This window comes from Thalia democratica, chromosome 1 (genome assembly GCF_965202585.1).
Source record: "Thalia democratica chromosome 1, ktThaDemo2.hap1.1, whole genome shotgun sequence".
Classification (NCBI taxonomy): domain Eukaryota; kingdom Metazoa; phylum Chordata; class Thaliacea; order Salpida; family Salpidae; genus Thalia; species Thalia democratica.
The window spans coordinates 56,403,048-56,424,930 of NC_139165.1; the positions used below are offsets into that span (position 1 = coordinate 56,403,048).

The 21,883-nt window shown below is 25.6% G+C and overlaps 1 protein-coding gene across 1 annotated transcript; it reads right to left on the reverse strand.

Moving 5' to 3' along the window:
- Nucleotides 1-1,865: 1,865 nt before the first annotated feature.
- Nucleotides 1,866-20,620, reverse strand: LOC145844327 (ATP-dependent RNA helicase DDX19A-like). Its single transcript, XM_082951720.1, has 7 exons — nt 20,521-20,620; nt 13,929-14,492; nt 12,195-12,274; nt 11,696-11,896; nt 3,212-3,456; nt 2,763-2,918; nt 1,866-2,512 (listed from the first exon to the last, which is right to left on the reverse strand). Exons 1-7 carry the CDS (start codon nt 20,570-20,572, stop codon nt 2,350-2,352), a joined length of 1,461 nt encoding a protein of 486 aa, XP_082807846.1. The 5' UTR covers nt 20,573-20,620; the 3' UTR covers nt 1,866-2,349.
- Nucleotides 20,621-21,883: the final 1,263 nt, after the last annotated feature.

A 21,883-nucleotide genomic window follows, 5' to 3' on the forward strand; every position in this document is an offset into this window, starting at 1 on the left:
ATACTATTTGAACAATAGAAAAGTATCAATTTATCTTATAAGTAATTTCTTAATAATTTATGGTCAAAATTTGTAGGTTTATACTTAAAAATTCGTCTAACTTACATTTTTTATCTATTCTTTTCAGTAGACACATCTTGTTGGTCAAAGCTTCATAACAATAAAATATTTTACGCTCTTTTGGCATATTAAGTTTTTTTTAAGCTTAGGGAAAGTGGTGTATGATTTGCTGCAAAAATACGCTTCTAAAGTCTATAGAAGTTTATTCTGTTTTCAACGAACGTATTATCTGTCTTGACTTACACATCATGAAAACTACAGCGACCTAACATGCGCTCACGCTATTTGAGGAAGTGTAAGATGCATTTTGTCACTAGCTGATTTTTATTTAACCAATTTTCCAAACGTTACCAGCTTTTTATTCTTTGTAACTTTTATTATTGCAGGGTTTCCCTAAACTCATATTCATAACTAACCTCTTGGCATAAGTTTTTAAAATAAATTTTCTGGTTTCGTCTTTTTACTAATAAAATAATCATGTATATTTTTGTGACCTTACTGTTTATTGAGCCCTAATAGTCAAAATTGCCCCAAGGGCGATATCGTTCACCCTTAATAGAAGTTTTGAGTGGTGAGCGTTGAAAAAAGCTAAGATAGAACAAAAATTTTTAGAATCTAGCTTGCAAAATGAGTAATTAAAAAACTAAACAGTGTAGAAAAGACACAAATTTGACTACCAGCTGCTGTAGTACTACTTATATATTATTGGCTAAAATTTTATTATGTTTATTTCTAGCGTAGTTAACTGTATTTAATTAGTCACAACTACATTTATTGTATGTTTGGGTAGGGATTTTAAAGTTAGTAATGTACTGCTGTATTGTTCTTGCTTCTCATTTGCATAAATAAACCGTATTAAAAAAACGCACAGTACTACGACCCAAATTTTTACAAACAAAAAAGAAAGATTAAAAAAATCATAAATGCTAGCCGAAGTTTTGCAAAACAGACATCAAATTAGCAAGCATATTTTATAATCTTAATTACCCCGAGTGTGTAGCAAAGTTCAAAAACAGTGTTATGTTACAATCATCAGAATAAATCGCGCAAGTTATTGAAGCTTTTAAGTGTTGTTGCCCTTATGATGTCATGGTTATTACTGATATATACCAAATTAGTTAATTTGTACCTCCAAAAATTTTTCTTCACACTTAATAAAAACTCACAAAAATTTTCTTTTTTTTGGTTTTTCCCTTTGTGAAAACTTTTTCAGCTCGGTGTTAAAAAGTTTTGTTTTTATAAGGATCCTAATTTTCAATGATCTACAATAAAACTGGTTGAAAATTTATAAACTAACAATTCTACATCTAATTTTTCTAAGCTAGAATATAACAGGTTAACTTCATAAATATCTAACTTTTAATTGGCATTAACAGTTTGGAAAACTTTCGGATTCGACTAGAACCCTTGGATCACTATTTGATACAAACATTTTGACAAATTTTTTTTTATATTTTTGGTACGTGCATATTCTATGAAAAAAGAGAGTTGGAAAAAAAGATTTGACCAATTTGGTAAAATGTAACAAGTAGGTTATATTTTTCATTTTTTTTCATTTGCAAAGACTCAAGCGTCGAAAACAATATAAAACTAACTACATACAAGCATTTTCCTCTTAATTTACTAATGATACAATTAGAAGAATAGATCAAATCCATATTAAATCGTTTACCTGAGGAGTCCTGCTGCTATACGATAATGAAATAAAAACGTGATATGATTAGTTTTCTATTCAAACTTATGCTATTTCAATATACAAAATGTAGAATTTATTTTATCGTATATATTTAAACGAACGAGACAAATACTAACAATATTTACTAAGTAAACATTTACCTATGTCAGTAATTAAAGTTTTTTTTTCTATATTTGTAAATTTGGTGGTTAAAACAGAAAATGCTTAAATTAATCTAATAGAATGTATTTTCAAAACAACAAAAAGTCTACATTTTTGTGATATTGAACTTATTAAACTAAAAACTAAAAGAGAAGTTTTAAAAAACTTCTGTCTAGATCTCTGAAACGAGTATTAGCTTCAATTATAAAAATAGTCAACATAAAAACTTACTTTAAATAAATTTGTTTTAAAATTTACGTTAAACTCGCTAAAAACTTATTTCTTCGATCTAAGAAGTAAACATTTAAAGTCTTAAGAATAGTTCAATCAAAAAAAGGAACGAAAAAAAACAATGTTGAACTTTGAAATGTTTAGTTCGGTGTTAGATAAAAATATTTTTTTAGAATTTAAACAAAAAAAATGCAAAAATGTACTTTAGTTTAGCTAAAATGTTAGTTTTCTACAAGCTTTGATTCGAGTTCGTCATCGTCTTCAATATCCTTAAGTTGGATGATGTCTTTCTTGAAGTGGCTTTTAATTTGATCTAGAATTTCACGGTCCTGGCTATTGGAGATAAAATTAACTGCAACACCGGATTTTCCAAAACGACCGGTTCTGAATTAGAAACAATTTGTTAATTTCAATTAAAACTTAAAAATTTGCATATAATATTTGAAAAACTATTCATAAGAAATCTACGCTAAAAACGTTACATCTTAGTTTTGTAGAAATTTGTCTATAGATAAATATAAAAACTTAAAAGAAGTTATTGGTAAAAGTAATTACATACTACATACTTTTTCGTGTCAATAAAAGTGTTAACGAATAAGTTACTTATGGAATGCGTAATAAAATTATAGGTAACCTTCCAATTCTATGTAGATAAGTTTCACAATCAGCAGTATGAGTGTCAAAGGTAATTGGCAAATCAAAGTTGATAACAAGTGTCACCTGTTCTACATCAATACCACGTGAACACACGTTAGTGGTCACCAGCCATTTCTCTTTTCCAGCCTTAAATCTAAAATAACAAGAACTTTTTATATAGTTTGTATACAAAGTATAAACGTAGTTAAATTTATAAAACAACTTTTTTTTTTAATTTTTGTTCTAAAATTTGAAAGATTTGCTGTTATTATATTGAACAATACATTAAATATAAATGTTATTTTAATGTAGTTTTAAAAATAAAATTAAGTATGCAAAAAATGTTTGTTTAAATGTTTGTAGTTTACCCCTTTGTTTGAAATAAATTTTTAAACATATTAAAGTTGTACATAAAACAACTTTGTTAACTTGAATATGGTATCTAACCTTTTAAGCACGTCAGCTCTGTCTACAACATCTAAGTCTCCGGTAAGCATGGAAACAACATATTTGTCGTTTAACATTTCTTCGGCTAGCCACTTGGCCATCTTTTTTGTTCGGCAAAATATTATACCTTGACCGACAGACAAAACTGAAGAGATACTGACAAGGGCCTGGTATTTCATCTCTGGCGACTTACATTCAACATAGTACTGTTTGATATTATCCAAAGTTTCTTCGTCTCGCCGTAACTGCAAAATTTAATTCAATTCGGAAAGTGCCATATTTTATTTAAATCTAATCAAAATTAGTTTATAAGATCAATACAGTTAATTAATGAATAAGGCGTTAATTCTGACGATCAAATCAAGTAAACAATATCTTTTAAGGGCATAGGAAAGTCTTTTTTTTTTTTTTAACATAAGTTAAAATTGGCTTTTATTTAAAAGCTTACTATACTATAAGATACTTTTTATAGAATAAATCTAATTTATTTTGAGATATAACAAGTTTTGTAAATAAATTTGATACAACCGTACAAAATAAAAAAATTCAAGACCGATTTTCTCTTAATTTCTAAAATTCACTAATAATCTATATTCTCCTTCATCTATAAGCTATTGACCTCAAGTTTCCAGGAAATGTCCCTTGCATTATAAGAAAAAATCATATTGTAACAACTAAAAAATAAATTTAAAAAATACCTTTATAATTAAAAGAATTAAAAATATCTATATTTTAATATTTTGTTTAATAAAAAATTTTTTACTCAAAAAGTTTTGAAAATTCCTACAATAGGATTGTTTGTTATGAAATTAAGTCTAAACTGAAAAAGTTTTAGAAAAATTGCTTAAAAACTGAAGAAGATAGATTTGTAATGAAATAGCCTTTTTAGCTTCACCCTTCCATAAAAATCCTATTTAGCTCTCTGACTTTGTCTCCGCATATCTCAAAAACTAGTTTTAATTATAAGAAACGGCAAAAAGCAACTGATAGCTAAGTTGAAGACCTTTAAAAAAAAATCAACATGTAAAAAAAGTGCATTACCCATCCGCCTATGCGATCAATAAAAAATACTACTTCTGATTGATAACTGACATATACTTTTGTCAATTGACTATACAGGTACAATCAATTATATAGCACATATACGACTAAACGACTACATATACTACAGTAGACTACCGCTTAAGTACGCACTTTTTTTGGTACGCATCACGCCTTAAGTACGCACTTATCAAGAAAGGTAGAATGGCCAACCTGCTGAGTTAGCCTAAGACTTTCACAAATTTTAAATTAGGGTGAGTAATCCTGAGTAGTCTAAGTGGCCAATTGTGACAGTCCTGTTGCTAAATGTTAATAAACTAAATACTTATGTAGTGGTTACAGAAAAGTGAAAAGAATAATGATATTTGAGCTGTAATGCTATTAAATTAATAAATCTAGATGACAAAGCTAAAAAACCTACAAATACAACATAGTTAAGTCATAACTTAATTTAAATGTACAAACATTGATGTTTTCAAAATGTTTGGTAAACACAATGTAGTTTGGTACTTTGCTTCTAACAAAACAAAATATGGCTTAATATTCTTTTTTATACCATTGACTGACATTGACTTTCTATATTAATAGTATGTATTAATTATGTAGAAACTTTTTATAGACAAATTAATGTTTTTCAAATCTAATAAAAAGTTTTGCAGATTAGAATTATGTATTAAATGTTATTTAAAATAAAAAGACTTGTTTATTTGGCTTAATTATTTGGTGGCTAGTTTTAAGAAAGAAAACAAACAACTAAAGTTTATATTATACTTTGTCTTTAAAAAGTACGCACTACCCGTGCTAAGTACGCACTTTTTGGTCGGGTTCAATTTGCGTACTTAAGCGGTAGTGTACTGTATATGACTAAATGACTAAATACAACTGACTATACAGGTATGTACAGGGTGGACACTAGTTTCTGGCAAATTTTCCGCAGGTTTTCAATATTTCTTCTAGGTTTTTCAGAATTTCTTCCAGGGTTTTGAAAGTACATCATTTTTTTGATTATTTTAAGTATTAAATTAATTTAAGTTAAAAAAATGGGATTTTTGATAGATTTACTCATTAAAACCTTGAATTATTAACGAACTTTCACAACTAAAATTTTAAAACAATAACAAATTTTTACAGTTGAACCTTAAACAATAAAGAACACAATTTTTTAGAATATGTAAACTTTGGCATAATCAAAATATAAAAAACAATTAAATACTGATCTGAAAAAATACAATGGTTAGTCTGAGTTTGAAAACCCAAGTTTTACATAAAGTAACAGTTTTCTGTACAAATAATTCTAATCTAACACCTTAATACGAAGAATAAATTTACTCTCAACCAGTAATAATCTATTTATCTAACTAAAAAAGTAAACTTTAGTCAGACTTAGCATATAAGTTGTAAAGCAACCTAGAAGTTAAAAATATCTAATAATAAAAAGTATTTACTTAAAACATATTTTATTTATATAAATTGTTCACTTAGTTTAAAAAAATACTACCCAAACTATTTAAAAGAAAATTCTTAAATTAAAAATCAATTAAAAAAATGATATACTTAAGTAACTGTAAAAAAAAGACATAAAAAAGTAAACTATATATCTGTTGTATAAAATATTTCCTCTTATCATTTAGTATAAAGTTTGTAACAAATAAATATACTCTTATTTACTTTAAAAACTTAAGTTACTCTACAAAAAATACAAATAATAAATAAACTTAATCTTGGCATATTTCTCTCTCATAACTTATTTTATAAATTTAAACAACTTTGAAAAAATTATAAAGAGGTAAAGTATACACATTAACTTGTTACATAAAATGCTAAACTAACTGCTTAGTTATAAAGAACTCAATTATTTACTTAAACAAAAAACATTTTGATTCTAAAATTATGCTAGATAAACTTTTGTGTACATATCACAGTTTCACTATGGAAGTGTCCTTGCTACAGATCATCAATACTAAAAAGCTTACAAAATCTGCTTGTTCAAGTAGGGTTCTTGTTCAATATGTTAATAGAAATTTTTTGCAGTTTTATAAAGGATGTATTACTATTTTATACCAGTTGAAGGCATTGGAAATAAAATAAAAAAATCTTGCAAATTTCTGGGAAAATTTTGGTATTTTTTTCTGACTTTAAAGAGGCTTTTAATTAATTTTTACCATTTGAAGGCTTTGGAAAACAAGGAATTTTGTAAATTTAAACTGACAAAATCTGACTTTTTTTTAATTTTATTAAATTTCCTGACTTTTGTCATTATTTAAAATTTTTCCTGACTTTTCCTGATTTCCTGACCGAGTGGCAACCCTGACCACAACTTAATAAAAACATTAAACCTAATTCAATGATATTTATTATAGCTTCTTTAAATAAACTAGGACTACTAATGATTTTGGTGGCCACTGGTTTTTGGCAATTTTTCTCCAGGTTTTTGAAAAATTTGTTTGTGGGTCTATTTTTAATTTAAGATTAAGTTTAAGGTAAAAAACTGTGCTAAATAGTATAACAGCATTGAAAAATACTGTACAGCCAATTTAAATCAGTTTTTAAGATAAAAAGATATTGATGATGACAAAAATTTTCATATGACAGATTTTTTGTCTGTTATCGAAATTTCACTATTTAACATTTAAAAACTATTTAAAATTCCAGGAGTTTCAGTAACTTTTGTATAAAATTCAGGTTTAGTGGCGACGCTGTAGTAATGTCAATTTTTTTATGTGTGAATATCTTGTTATTTTTATCTTTTATTTTTATTTATATAAAATTTTTGTTTTTAAATCGACAATTTTAGTTAACTTATAATTTTTGTTTGTCTGTAGAAAACATAGTCGAGGGTAATTAAAAATAATAAGTTAAAGCAAAAAACTGAAACACCTAAATATAATTTTCTACGCTTTAGATTTTGACACAGGTATTTGAACAACTTTTTTAACCGGCACATAAATTAATCTAAAATTATAACAAAACACATTTCATTTTTATCTATTTAAGTACTTTTAAATAAGGCTTATCAAAAAATATATCTTACTAAACTAAACTAAATTGAAACTGAAACAAATGTATATTGTAGTTAGAACTTTAATGATTACAAAGATTAAATAACGTAATAATCAAGAGTAGACTTAAATATTAACTAGGTGCTAATACTAAACAACATGTGCTAATAAAACTTGACATATTAAAAAGAATAAATTAAACCACCTGACATTGAAAATAATAAAACTAATTTTTTTTAAATATTCAACGAATAAATTACTATAAATTACTTGATATAAAGACTTTAAAGTCTTGTCTGGTATACGAACTTATTTTGCTCACATAAACTGGGCCTTTAGCTAAAGATTTGAATGCATAACACTGTAATTTTCGACCACTTTACTAATTTAATAAATATAAGTAATGTGTTTAAAGAAAAGTAATAAAATTGCTTAAATAATTGTCAAAAAATACATAAGTAGTCAGTTAAAGTATATACACAATTATAAAAACTATAAAAATATACTTTTTTTATAAGTCATATGAACTTTTAAAAAACATAAGAAACTAGTAAATTTTCTATTTAATATGATTAAAATAGCAAAAGGCTTGATAAAAAAGGTCTGTTGGAATAATACATATTAACCCTTTTTTAAGTATAAGAATTCTAAAGAAATATACTAAAAATTTAACTAAAAAAACATTTTAATTTGTTTTGTTTGAGCTTAAAAGAATTATGCTATAGCATATGCGTACAAGTACTGGTTTACTTTTATTCAATAGCTAGAATTTTTTATCAACAAAAACAAATACATATTAAAAGCTGTGATAAATCGATTACATTAAAAATAAAACACGTGTAAATTTACCAAAATGAATTATTTGTAAATTTGAAGCGTGGGCTACAAACTTTAGTAAGTGTTTAGATAATTTAATAGCAGTTTATATAAATTGAGTTCAATTAAACCATAAAAAAACATCCACTATTATTAATTTTCTTAGCTAAACATCAGCTCTACAGTTTATTAGTTGCTAAAACACCGTAGTTTTTTGATTATTTAGTTTTTTATAAATAATTTAAAAAACGCCTTAAGAATAAATAAAATTAATTAGACTTTTTTACAAAAAACAGACAAAATCCACTGTGTTCTCAAACCCTATTTCTAATTATCCTAAATAGTTTGATTCAGTCACGTAGCTTGGTAGTTTCTGCAAATCTACAGAAACGTAAAAATTTGTACGAAAAAAACTCGCTTTTGTTTCGATTATTTAGCTTTTTAGACCTTGTTTCTTTAGCTTTCAGTATTCGTTTATACTTAGTTTTGCACTCCTGAGAGATAATTTTTACAATAACTGTACTCTCTAGCACTTTTAGTGTCGTAAATATTGAACAAATTGAATACATCTAAATTGCATGGTGTAGCTTCCTGTTATCAAATAGCAAACTATAGTAAAAAAATCCATTTAAAAGCTGTAGATTTGGTTTAAATGATGTGAGAGAGTAAAAATAATAAGTAAGAGAGAGGATCTTGTACTATTAAAATGTTTGTGGTGAGTCCAAAAGAACTGATTTTTTTTTTGAAATTTACATTTTTGTGTTACAAAAGAGCAAATACAGATAGAAGATATATAACAAGATGAATTTTAAAGTAGATGAACCTCAAAGTAAACTAACATAGAGAATTAACTTTTGTTTTAAATCAAATTGACTCTCTGAGTTGAATGTTTTAAGATTAAATCCCTGTGGTTGACAAATATACAAAAATGAAAAAATTTTGAAACAGTGATGATAATATCATTTCCTGAAGTTTTATCAAGAAGATTAGAATCTATTAAATCAGAAAAATCAACACAATAAGACATATAGCTTGCAACAAGAAGACAATCTGAAAAACTCAATAATATAAAAAAAAATTCAAGAATAATATATACAAATTATAGTTTTTTTTTTAATATTTTGGAACTTTAATTCTTAATTAAAACTTGTTTTAAAGATTTGAAAATGTTGAGACAGGTCATTTGGTGGCACATCAAATATTTAGAAAAGATTTTTATAAAAGTTGTTCTGAAATGCAGTTAGGTGAGTTTTTTAGTAATATTTTTAAGAAATTTATCCTTAAATTAATATTAATAAGCTTAAGCCACAATTAAAAATTTATTACCAAAGAGATAGCTTATGGGAAGAATCATTGGAAAAATTATTAATAAAAATATATATATCAGTTTAATTCTTTGATCAATGTTTGATAAATGGTTTTAAAATAAGTTTTATATAACTTTTTCAATATAAGATTTAAAAGAATAAGTTAATAATGTTTATTTTAACAAGTGTATAGTGGTATTATTAATTCTTAACAAGTTTAAAAAAATAAAAAAATTAATATATTTTATGTTTTGAAATCTTTATGTTTGAATTTATTTATATGTTTTAAATTGTATCTGAAAAATATTGATGTTTAATATTCAAAGTTTGTAGTTATTTAACCAAGTTGTTTTATTTAATAAATTTGTTTTCTATAAAAAAAGTTTGATTCTTTTTACAGCTTTTGTTTAACAATTTTTTTTTAGTAAGAAAATGTTTCATTCTTTTTTACAGCTTAAATCTTTATGCTGCCAAAGCTAAAAATTACATTTACAAAGCCATGTACTCTTCATTTCTTTATGAATTATTGTTGACAATAATAAAGTAATTGTACATCTGAATTTTATCTAATGTTGTGAACTTTTTTATTTTTTATCTCTTTTTTTTTTTATTCAACTCCTAAAGTTTATGATTTTTCTCTAATAAAAGCAACAATTTTTGCAAATGTTTTCTGAATATGGGGAAACTGTTTTCTAAATTATATATTTTAGGCCTATCAGTAATACTATTAAAATTAGTATCTTAATTAATATTTTTATTTTAAATGAAAGGTTTTATAGGTTCATAAAAGTTGCCACACATAAAGAATTATAGGGGGTCAAGAGCAGTACAAATTGCCTTGTATTCAGTTGTTCATTATACTTCAACATTCTTTTTTTTTTAATTTTTAACAAAACTGCACTTTTTCATATAAAATTAAAGGTAGTTAAAACTATTCTATTTCCGTTATGACGTCATCGCACGTTATTCTTGTTTTTTTTTTGCAGATTCGTAACTTTTTTGAGCTAGCTACGTCCCTGGTTTGATTTATAAGTCTTTTTCAAACAGTTATTTATTACTATATATCAAGGGTCAGCAGGCATTTTGTTGTCGCGCGACAAATTTCAAAATTGAAAAGACCGTTTTACTCTTCATAACAAACCCCGGAATATCTATGTAAGTTTTAAATCTCCGTCAATTATACCTTATATTTTTATAACTCTTTATTTCAAACCGCAGAATACCTAGTGTACGATTTTAATATTTTTCTAGCTGGCCAGATTTTCATGCAGATTGCCGACCCCTGTACTAATAAAATATTTTTTTGTATGTTTAAAAAAAAACTTACTGTTAGCTTTATCGAAATCCATAAAAAAGTACATACTAAAGTTATACTCATACTGAATGGGCAACCGCGTGTTTCATTTTATAAAAACAAAAAGATTTAAAAAAAATTATATTCTTGAAAATAAACACTCTTCTAAGTTATGTAAATAAAAAAATTGTCAAAAATACTAAGTTTTATATTAAAAAGGAGTAGCTTTCTTTGATATGCGTTTGAAACGGCACTAATCTTTCGATTTCGAGCAGTTACAAAAACCGACTTTACGGAACACTGGATACTTACCAATATTTACTCAAAAAAAAATTGATTAGTATAACTTGTGAGCAAATTATCAAGTAGATCAATTTTCAATCAAGGCTCTATCGAGATCAACCAAATTATGATGTTATTATTGACAGTCAACCAATCGCTTACACAAAAGGGCTAACTTGTTTGAAACCAACTTATAATTTGAAGTGAAACCATATGTTATATACATGTTATGGAAATAATAAAAAATTAGTGATTTATTTTTACTTTGTGTTGTAATTCAGTTGTTTTGTAGTTTACACTACGGATTTTTACACATTGTTTCGGACTTCACAACATAACTTTGTACATGTATAAAAATATAACTAAATTAAAACCCATAACTTTAAAAAAAATCCTCGTGCGCTTAGTCTTGGATTTAGTCTTACAACTCGATCCAGGAGCAACAAAGTCACTAAAACTTTAATAAAGAACCTATTTATACACCAACAACCAACCAAGAGGTATAATACAAAATTTCGGCACAACTTCTCAGCTTCATAATATACCAAAAGTTTGATTAAATATTATTCTTTGTTTATAATAAATTTTAGTGCAATTTTGTTTGTTTAAAATAACAATTTGAATAAAAAACGTTGCGTATAAAACTAGCCATAATTTTACACCACTTGTACTACAAAATTTTATAAGCGCTAACTACCTGTCACCTTAGTAGAGTATCAAATTTAAAAAATATAACCTAACAAACCTTAATAACGTTTGGTTTTTGCACTACCCTCTTAGCAAAGTCCATGACAGCATCATCATAAGTTGCACTGAACAATAGAACTTGACAAGTAGTTGGAAGGGACTTGTGTAGTTTAATACTCATTTCTTTGAAACCTTGTGTATCAATCATGACATCAGCCTCGTCTAATACAAATACTTTTATTTGCTTCATATCCACTACCTGAAAATTAATTTACGCTTAAGATTTTTAAATCTAAAAAATATTAAAATACTATTAGTTATAACGTAAGTCACACTTACACATTTTTATTTTTTCAAACATATATTAATTTTTTGAGTTGTAGCCCTTTAAACATATTTTTAGAATTTGAATTTTCATGCAACCCTTTCTCCCTAGGACCTTAATACTGCATTACTTTTTTTAAATTCTAATATAAACATTTTGAAATTTTAGGATAGAGTAGTTTTTTAAACATGATTTAGTTATAAAACTATTTTAAAAAATTCAACAAACATACTCGTTTTTTAATACACCACTCTAGCATTGTTCCAGGTGTTCCAATAATGATTTGTGATGGAATTTTGCTGTTTCTGCTTACTGTCAATATAAAAATTTATATTATTATAATAGTCAAAAGTTATAAAAAACAAACTATAGACCTATAGTTGGTATTAAAAAATTAAACATTTATGCCTAATTTAACAGATTTAGAAAAATTAAAGAAAATCTGAAAATAAAGTACTGTTTAATTAACTATTACAAAAATTTAATATATATTAGTTGCTTAGACGTTTTCTAATGTTTTTTAATATCTAATCAACTTCAATACTAATACCAATAAATAGAACATTAGTTTTATATTTTCAGTAATGTAAATAAATTCTGTTTGAGAATGTTTAGGTATTTCTGATTTTATATTAATTTTCTTTAAAACACATTCAGTCATAAATCAAATTATACATTTAAAACTTAATTTATGATTACATGGTAAGTTTTTAAGTTACAATTAGTAAAAGAGTTTTTAAATAGTTTAAAAATGATTACTTAAGGTTGTTGTATGTTTCAAAATTCCTTTAACCTAGATTAGAAATTCTTAGGATATGGAATGCTTATAAAAAAACAAGAATAATTTTAAATACTTATCTTGGTGAGATTAGACTCAGAAATTCTAAAAACATTTGATTAACAACTGTAGGAGAAAGTCTATTGTGGCCTTTCTATTTTAATTTTTCCATAAGGAAGTTGTTTAACTCTACAACTTAAATCTCAAATTTTTCTTTGGATTCTAAAAGAATTATTAAAAATAAACCGTTGCTTTATTATTAATGTAAAATATGACTAATTTTTGAAAAATAAATTACCTTTTCTATGGCAGTTTTGCCACTCTTATAGTCAAAAAAAACTATCCAGAGTGACCAGAAACTGCTTTAAGTGACTCTAAACTGTCCTGAGTCATCCTGAGGTATATAAAATTCTTTTCAAAAGTTATACATATATATAAGTTTTTGAACAACATTTGTTATATTATATCAAAATACAGAGACTGGAAAAACTAAATCTCATTCAAGATCAAGAATAAAACTGGACTGAGATTCTTAAATCTTTAGACCTATCTTTAAATTTATTTTTTTATTTCAAGTAACCTTTTTTTTGCCTAAATTAAAAATATGATAATGTTCAACTATATCTTGCCACAAAAGCATTAGAAACATAAATAATTAAGAGAGGGTTGCCAAATGTTCTTGAAAATTTTTCAAGATTTATTAAATTTTATCCAGTTTTATTAAAAAATAATTTTTGATCTATTTTTAGTATGAAGTTCCAAAATTACAAAATACTATTGATATTTGAATATTGTACTAGCTAAATCAGTATCGTCTTGTAAATTTACTATGTTATGAGTTCAGCTATTAACATACTGTAAGATATAGATTGTTTAAAATTTATAAAAGTAAAGCTATATTTGAAAGTAAAAACTAAAATATTCAGTATAAGTTATAACACTATATAAGGTAAATACAGAACTGTATTTCTACTATCTAGCTAATTAACAGATTTATATTAGATAAAATATTAATAATTTTTAACTTCAAAACTCTACAATAGTTTTTTTAATGTTATACTACAAAATACTTATTTGAAAAAATATCTTTAACTAATAATTAGGAACGACTTAAAACCATGGAAAATACAAAAGCACACTGATAAATACTTAAACTTTAGCTCATTTAGAAATAAACTGTTCCCTTACCTTTATTACTTTTCACGGCATAAGCTACAGAAAGACCTTTTGCAGTTAAATGTTTTCCCATGTCATTTACTGTTTTTCCAGTCTGTAATGCCAATTCATAAGTTGGCAAAAGGCAAATGCATTGAGGTACTTGTCTTTCTAAATCAACTCTGTGCAACATAGTCAATACAAAGGCTGCTGTTTTACCAGTACCAGATTGAGATTGAGCAATCATATTCTCAGGTGGATTAGCAAGAAGCATGGGTAATGCAGTTTCTTGGATTCTTGAAGGGTGAGAAAACCCCATATCCCAAATTCCTTGCAGCAAATCATCCGGAAGGTGTAAATCTTGAAAATTTTTTATGGAATAAAGAGGTGAGTTTGGATCTTTCTGTTGCACTTCTAATTTGACTGTATTGCTACCTATGTCAACTAGGGTCTGTCTAAGTTCTTTTTGAAGAAGAGATGTTTCAGCTTTAGTAGCAGTGTCTGCCTTTTCTTCTTCATTTACTGAATCTCCAGCACCATTTATTTTAAGATTTTTAAACTTTTGTTCTTGTGCATCTGCAGCTGCTGCCCATTCATCTGCCATTGGTGCTTTTTGATTTTTTTTTAATTAAAATTTCTAAAAAATAACTACAACTTAAACTACAAATTAAAAATACTTTAATGTGCATGTTAAAATAATCATAATAAAAAATTACAGAAATATTTCTAGATCTGCTTTGTTAAATTAAAGAATCTAAATTTTTATCTATTAAATCTTTTATTCATTATTTTCTATTATGATTAAATTAGATAAATTATAACTACTAGTACCTCCAATCAGATAAAATATTCTAAATATCAAAATGATTGAAATTATATTTACTTTTTTTTACAAATGTCAAACCAATAAGCTATTACATTTAACACACTCACAAAGAAATAATCAAGGTTAAAAAAACTTAAAACTATTATTTAGTGTCTTGTAGAGCTAAAATTATGCAATAATTATACATATTTTGTATTTGAAAATAGAATAAATCAATTAGAAATGTATGCAAAGGAGATTTTGAAGTTTCCAGTTCTTATTTAAAAATTTAATTTTAATAATGCTCTAATAAATACAGGGTTGCCACTCGTTTTTTCAAAAATTTTTCCAGGTTTTTAAAAGTACACATTTTTGGGTTTATTTTTAGTTTAAAGTTAAGTTTAAGGTAAGAAACTGCGTTAAAAAGTATAAAAACATTGAGAAGATACTGTTAACAGGGTTTGTGCGTGAAATTTTTTTCATTTAGCCTGACTGAGACCAATTTAGCCTGACATTTTTTCAAAGTAAGGAAAATCTCTTTTTAAAAGTCATTTTAGGTATTGTGGGGTTTTGATTAGTACTATTGTTGTCTCCGACTTCAACCAGCTTAATCTCAAAAATAGTTTGAGCTTTAAAAATCTGCAAAAAGCAACTCTTAGCTTAATAACAACTCAATAAAAAAAGACTAAATTGTGAAAAAGGTGATTAACCCCCCTGTGCCAATTACATAACAAATTAAGTGATAAGTTTTAAAATAAGTGTTATATCTAATCTATTACTTTTAGTGATTAGTTTTAAAATACTAAACACATTTGTTCAACTTAATTTAGCACTAAGTAAAAACATTATAACCAGAAGATTTATAATAAAATGATATGCATTGTCGTGTTTTATTAAAATTTAAAATGAGACGCTTACACGAGTATAAAGTAAGTAAAAAATGTTTACTATAGTATTTTGACTAATACTTAAAATTGATACATAATTATAAATCTTAAACTCTAAATAAATACAGTGATTTTTGATGTCGTATCAGTTTTAAAAAGCTTACACTTAAATAAAAAAAAAAAATTAATATTTTGTTCTTGCAATAAAAATTGAATTGTACCTAAATTTTGTACTCCCACAAAACTTAGTACTTATATCTTAAAGCTAAGTTTTAGTGTTGTGAATATCTCTTATAACTTTAAATAAACATTAAACATACATAAAATGCTAAAAGTTTTAATTTGAAAAGTATATGGTATAAAGCCTTTTAATTAGAAATTAAAACAGTTCAACCAACTAAGCTCTAAAAACATAGCTGATGTAAACAAATTCAAACAAACAGCTAAGTTGTTGAACTAAACTGTAATGTTTAAACTGTATTTTTTTATGAATTTTTATAATTATGACGTATATAATATACTCAAAACAAAATATAAAGATTCTTAAATTTTCTTTAAAGATTTAACAAAAGGTTTCAAGCATTTATTTTAACAAATACTGACTGATTTTGTCTTTAATAACTTAATCTTTATTTAGAAATATTCTCACATCTCCATTTGATCTTAAAAGATTTCTCAATTTTTTTTAATCAAAAGTTTTTAAGCATTTGAACTGAGAAAAACTGAGGTTCTCAAATTTTTAAATAAAAAAACTGATTTAGCCTGACGTTTTTCAACTTTTTTCAAAAAAACTGATTTAGCCTGACTTAGCCTGATTTAGCCTGACGCGCACGAACCCTGCTGTTAAGCTACTTTAAATATTTTTTTAAATAAAAAAAATTTTGATGATAGCAAAAATCATTTATTTATATGATAGATTTTTGGAGTCCAATCGAAATATTACTACTGAACATGTGAAAATTGTTAAAATTCCAGGTTTTTTTTAGTGATATTTGCTCAAAATTCCAGGTTTTTTTTGCCTAAATTGTCAAATTCCAGGTTTTTCGAGGTTTCCAGGTAAAGTGGCAACCCTGTAAATAAGTCAAAAGAATATCAATTAGCCGTTAAAAAATACAATTTTGAATATGAATAAAAAATTCTGCAAAAACCCAAATTTAAAAAAGTTATATAGTTAGGTAAAATCTAAACTTAAATTAAGTACTGCAATACCCCTTTGATATGACAATGATAAAGATAAAACATTAACCTCAGATTTTGAAATAGCCTCACTTTTTAACAGAAGTTTTCAAAAAATATTTAAAAAAGATGATATCCACCAAAGTTTTAAACTAACTGAAAAAAACTGTAGTAAAATGCAAAGCTTTTTTATAACCAATGAAGACATTAAAAAATCAATTAAGCACCTAAAAGATAAGGTCATTAGAACCCCAGAAAATATCCCACCTTATTTTATTAAGTAAGCAATTCCATCCATAATTTTTCCACTTTCATTGATTTTCAATTGCTCTATAGAATTAGCTGAAGTACCAAAACAATGGAAAATGTCTTTTGACATTCCAGACTATAAGAAAGGTAACAAAAACAATATACAACTATAGGCTAATATCTTTAACTAGTGGCTTTTCTCAAATTTTTGAACACATTATATCTATAAAAATTCTAAATCATCTTTTTGAATATAATTTACTATCTGAATTACAATTTGGTTTTGTCCCTAACCACTTGTCAAACATTCAACTATTAACATGCTTACATTTATGGATAGTTCCTTATCTTAAAAACAAATGTATTTAAAGTAGTTTAGACTAATATTGAAAAAGCTTAGGCATAGGGGGGGTAAACACCCTTTTTTGGTTTTTGATCTTATTTTATATAGTTTTTACTAAGCTACAAGATGCTTTTTATAGATTTAAAAAAATCAAAATAGTTTTTGAGATATAGCCGGTCAAAGTCAAAGCCAACAATAGGATTCTTATGGGAGGCGCAAACTAAAACGTCAAATAACTATAAATTACTAAAAATCTATCTCCTCCTACGTTTTTTGAGATAACTACCTCAAATTTTCAGGAAATGTTCCTTGCAGTATTTAGAAAATTCTGTCTGAAAAAAGTTAAAAATAATTAAAAAATAAAAAATTTATAACAAAAAACCAAAAAAAAACTGTTTTTTTTGTTTATTTTTTATATAAAATTTTAATTTTTAATTTTTAAAAAAATTCCTTCCGACAGAATTTTTTAAGTATATCAAGGAACATTTCCTGAAAGTTTGAGGTAGTTATCTCAAAAAACGTAGGAGAAGATAGATTTTTAGTGAAATAGTCTATTTTTGCCATTTTAGTTCGCGAATCCCATAAGGATCCTATTGTCGGCTTTGACTTTGACCGGCTATATCTCAAAAACTATTTTGATTTTTTTAAATCTGTAAAAAGCATCTTGTAGCTTAGTAAAAACTATATAAAATAAGATCAAAAACCAAAAAAGGGTGTTTACTCCCCCCTATGCCCTTAACAATATTAGTTCAAACATTGATACTAAATGTGATATGAGTTTATTTGCAGATGATACAAAAACTTTAGTGAGTCAAATATCTCTTTACAATCTACTCTAGATAATATCTACAATTGGCTAGAAAAAAGAAAACTCTATTTAAATCCTATAATTGCTAAATATACTGAATTGTAAAGAGCTCAAAGAGATTTTCATGCATGAATAAGTTTTCAAATAACATTATAGATAAGCAGCAGTGTAATGTCAGTTTACTATTTTGTTGTACTTGAAAAGGTCGCAATTTTTTGCTACCAAAACGTGGATGTAAATAAAATAATAAATTTGCACATCTTTATTTAGAATAGTACTATAAAACTATATGAACTTCATAAAAATATATAAATACAACTTTTTATTTATATACATAAAAACATTAAAAATTATAAAGTTTTATTATTTCGCTAATGCTGTAAACAAAAATAAAATTGTTTACTTTATAAGGTTTTCCTCAAGTCACAATAACAAAAAAAAATTGATATTTTCGTTTTTTTAATATCACGATAGTTATTTTTTGATACAAAAAGGCAAACCTAATTTTATATAAGTAAAAATTGACAAAATGAGTATGAGGCACAAACTGAAAAAACTACTTTTAACAAAGCTTTAATACCAAAATAAAAATAAATTTACTTTAAATCAAAAATTTATTCAAACAAATTAAGTCAAAAAAACTTGCTTTAAATTTAGGAAAAATTTTAAAATTAGTCGGAGTTTTTTTTTTCAAACTAGTCTGAAAGTTTAGCAACTCTGTTTTATATCCTTGTCCTTCTTAAATAAACTTTTGACACTAATACCCTAAACTAGGTTTTAAATTTTGTATTAGGTGGATTAAGGATTTGGGTATAACATTGGTTAATATAACTCAATAAAAAAAATTCAAACTTTTAGTTGCATCATAACAAAAAAATATGCAGTTGAAATGGTATTTCCAGTTTACATATATCAAAGTTCAAATGATTATTGTCAAATTTTAGCTTTTCTGTAAGACTTGGCTGAGGTAGTTATGAAAATAATGAAATAAGATTTTGATTAAATATTAACAGTTCACTATTTTATTTTACTTGAAAACGTCACAATTTTTTGTCACCGAGATCTGGTTGTAAATAAAATATTTAATTTGCACATCTTTAATTGAAAAATTATTGACAAAATACATTTAAAAATTAGTATTTTTAATTATTACTGGGTTTCTACTTGAATTTTTGAAAAAATTGTAGGGAAATCCATAGAAAAGTAACAAATTTCTAGGGAAATTATCAAAAAAAAATGTGTGAAAAATAGTGCTAGAGAAGAACTTATTGAGCTACTGCTCATATTCTACTTAACTTTATTTTAATATCTATTTATATAAAAATATAATTAATGTAGGGTTGCCACTCGTTTTTTCAAAAATGTTTCCAGGTTTTCCAAATTTCTTCCAGGTTTTTAAGAGTAAACATTTTTGGGTCTATTTTTACTTTTAAGTTAATTTCTATAAAAGAAACTGTGTTAAATAGTACAAAAACATTTAAAAGATGCTGTAAAGTTACTTTAATGTGTTTTTTAATAAAAAAATTTTTTGATGATGACAAAGAAATCTTGTTTATATGATAGATTTTTTGTGTCAAATTAAAATTTTAGTACTGAAAATGTTAAAATTATTAAAAATTCCAGGTTTTTCCAGGTTTTTTGATCAAAATTCCAGGTTTTTCCAGGTTATTTTCGCCTAAATTGTCGAATTCCAGGTTTCCAGGTAAAGTGGCAACCCTGTATTAAGTTTATTTTACGTTAAAAAAAAAATCCACAAAATTCCACAGAGGATAAGCCTGTACTTTATTATGCCATGAGACAAGCTCAAACCTTGATGTTTTATTTGTTAAAATAGAGTTTGATATTCCACAATCTTAATGTCTACTTTATATAGTTTGTAGCATATAAAAATAATAGAATAGAGTTTGATATTTCAACATTAATGTCTACAAAATACAGTTTGTAGCATAATAGAATAAAATTGTTATTAAACTTAGAAATAGTTATATTAATAAAAACTATATCTAAAAAGCAGGGGTAGTATTCTATTAGGTCAATATTATAATTAAGGGCATGGGGAGGTCCAACTTTTTTTTTACAAAAAATAACATTGGCTCTCATATAAAAGCTTTTAGTACAAATTAGAAGCCATTTTTTATAGAAATTTAAAATTTTATTTAACTTTTGAGATATTGTATTTTTGTAAAAGTTTCCAACACAATTCAATAGTTTAAAGACTTTTATTGTTGCTGTTTTTAAAATATTGAAAAATTGAAATTTTAGATAAAAAAACCAGAAAATAGGTGGTTTTGTCTTATAATTTTTTTTAATAAAAAACCTACACATTAAATATATTCAAATTTCAGTAATGAACTTACTGTGAAATTTTAAAGAAGATTGGCTAAAAAAAAGAAGATAGATGGCATGCATATTTCATCTAAAGTATTGTTAACACAGGGAAATGATTTAGATTTTTCAAAAACACACTCAGGTGCTACTTCCTTCCAATTGCAGTAATTCTTTTTCACCATTTCTAGTTGACTAGTGTATGAGTTTGAAAAATCATTTTGATCAGCAACATGTGTTTGTGAAATTGAGACAATATTTGAAGAAAAATATGCTCTATCAAACTTGCATTTTATTAAACTTTTAAACATGTTGTAAGAGCTCCTATTATGGGTCAAATTGAACACCATTAACTTTAAAACATTTTTTCTTGTAAGAGAAGAATCTTTATCAGATTGATCTTTAAACCAATTAGCAGCACACTTAATACTTTGTTCTGTATGTGCACCATCTAAATAAAATGTTAACCTATTGTTGTACTTTACAATGTGACTTCTACCATTTAACTTTCCTATAGACAAACCTTTGATAATTTTGTGGTCAAGCTTGGAGTCTATAAATTTTATACCTCTGCACTTTGAAAGCCATTCTCTGCTTAAGGCAACATCTAATGAACCATTAAGTTTTTGATGATTTCCAGCCATACTCAACCTTATTTCTTCAGAATTCAGATACTTAAGTGGAAGTGCTATATATTCGATATATAAATAGAAAACGCTGACGGGAAGACTTGACTAAATAAAAGGTACGAACTAATTTACTAGTTACCCCATTTCAAAAAGTATTATTTTTATTTTTATTTTTTATAAACACATTTCTGCTTTAACTTAAGTTAGTTAATATTAAACTCGACTAAAATAACTACAAAATTTAAAGCTTAAATATTATTAAATTTTTTCAACAAATTTTATAGTTAAGTTATAACATAACAGTTCATTTTTTTAGCGCCAACAAGTTTAGTTAGAATTTATTTACTTTAAAAGTGCACAGCCAGTATTTAGTAAGTGTGTTTGAACAATTTAAATAAAACTTATAGTGTCCTTGAAGTTTTTCTTGTACTAGTTTTTTGTAATAGCTTTCCAACCTCGACGTAAACTAATTTTGATAAACCACCTAATAATAAACACCATATATTTTTCAGATTTTGTTATCAACTGATGTTTTTTTTATAATTTTTAAAACTTTAAGTCATAAAGATCTTTATTTCATAGATAGAACAAATATGTTTCTAACTCTCAAATGCATATTCAGCAAATTAAGTTTCGATCAAAGAGCTCGTTCGCGCACTAAATTAATAATTCTGACAAATGCACGTAAAAATCTTGGAAAGTAAATTGGTAATTGAGCAGTTAGTCAATATTTTAATCAAAAACAAAACAGTACAAAACAGAACAA

Excerpts from the sequence above, each read along its gene's own strand:
- LOC145844327 (XM_082951720.1), bottom strand. The coding sequence starts at position 20,572 with ATGCATGCCATCTATCTTCTTTTTTTTAGCCAATCTTCTTTAAAATTT. Across the intron at positions 14,493-20,520 it reads ATCTTCTTTAAAATTTCACA|ATGAATGGGCAGCAGCTGCA; the intron begins GTAAGTTCATTA and ends CACCAATGGCAG. Across the intron at positions 2,513-2,762 it reads TATCTACATAGAATTGGAAG|AACCGGTCGTTTTGGAAAAT; the intron begins GTTACCTATAAT and ends TTTCTAATTCAG.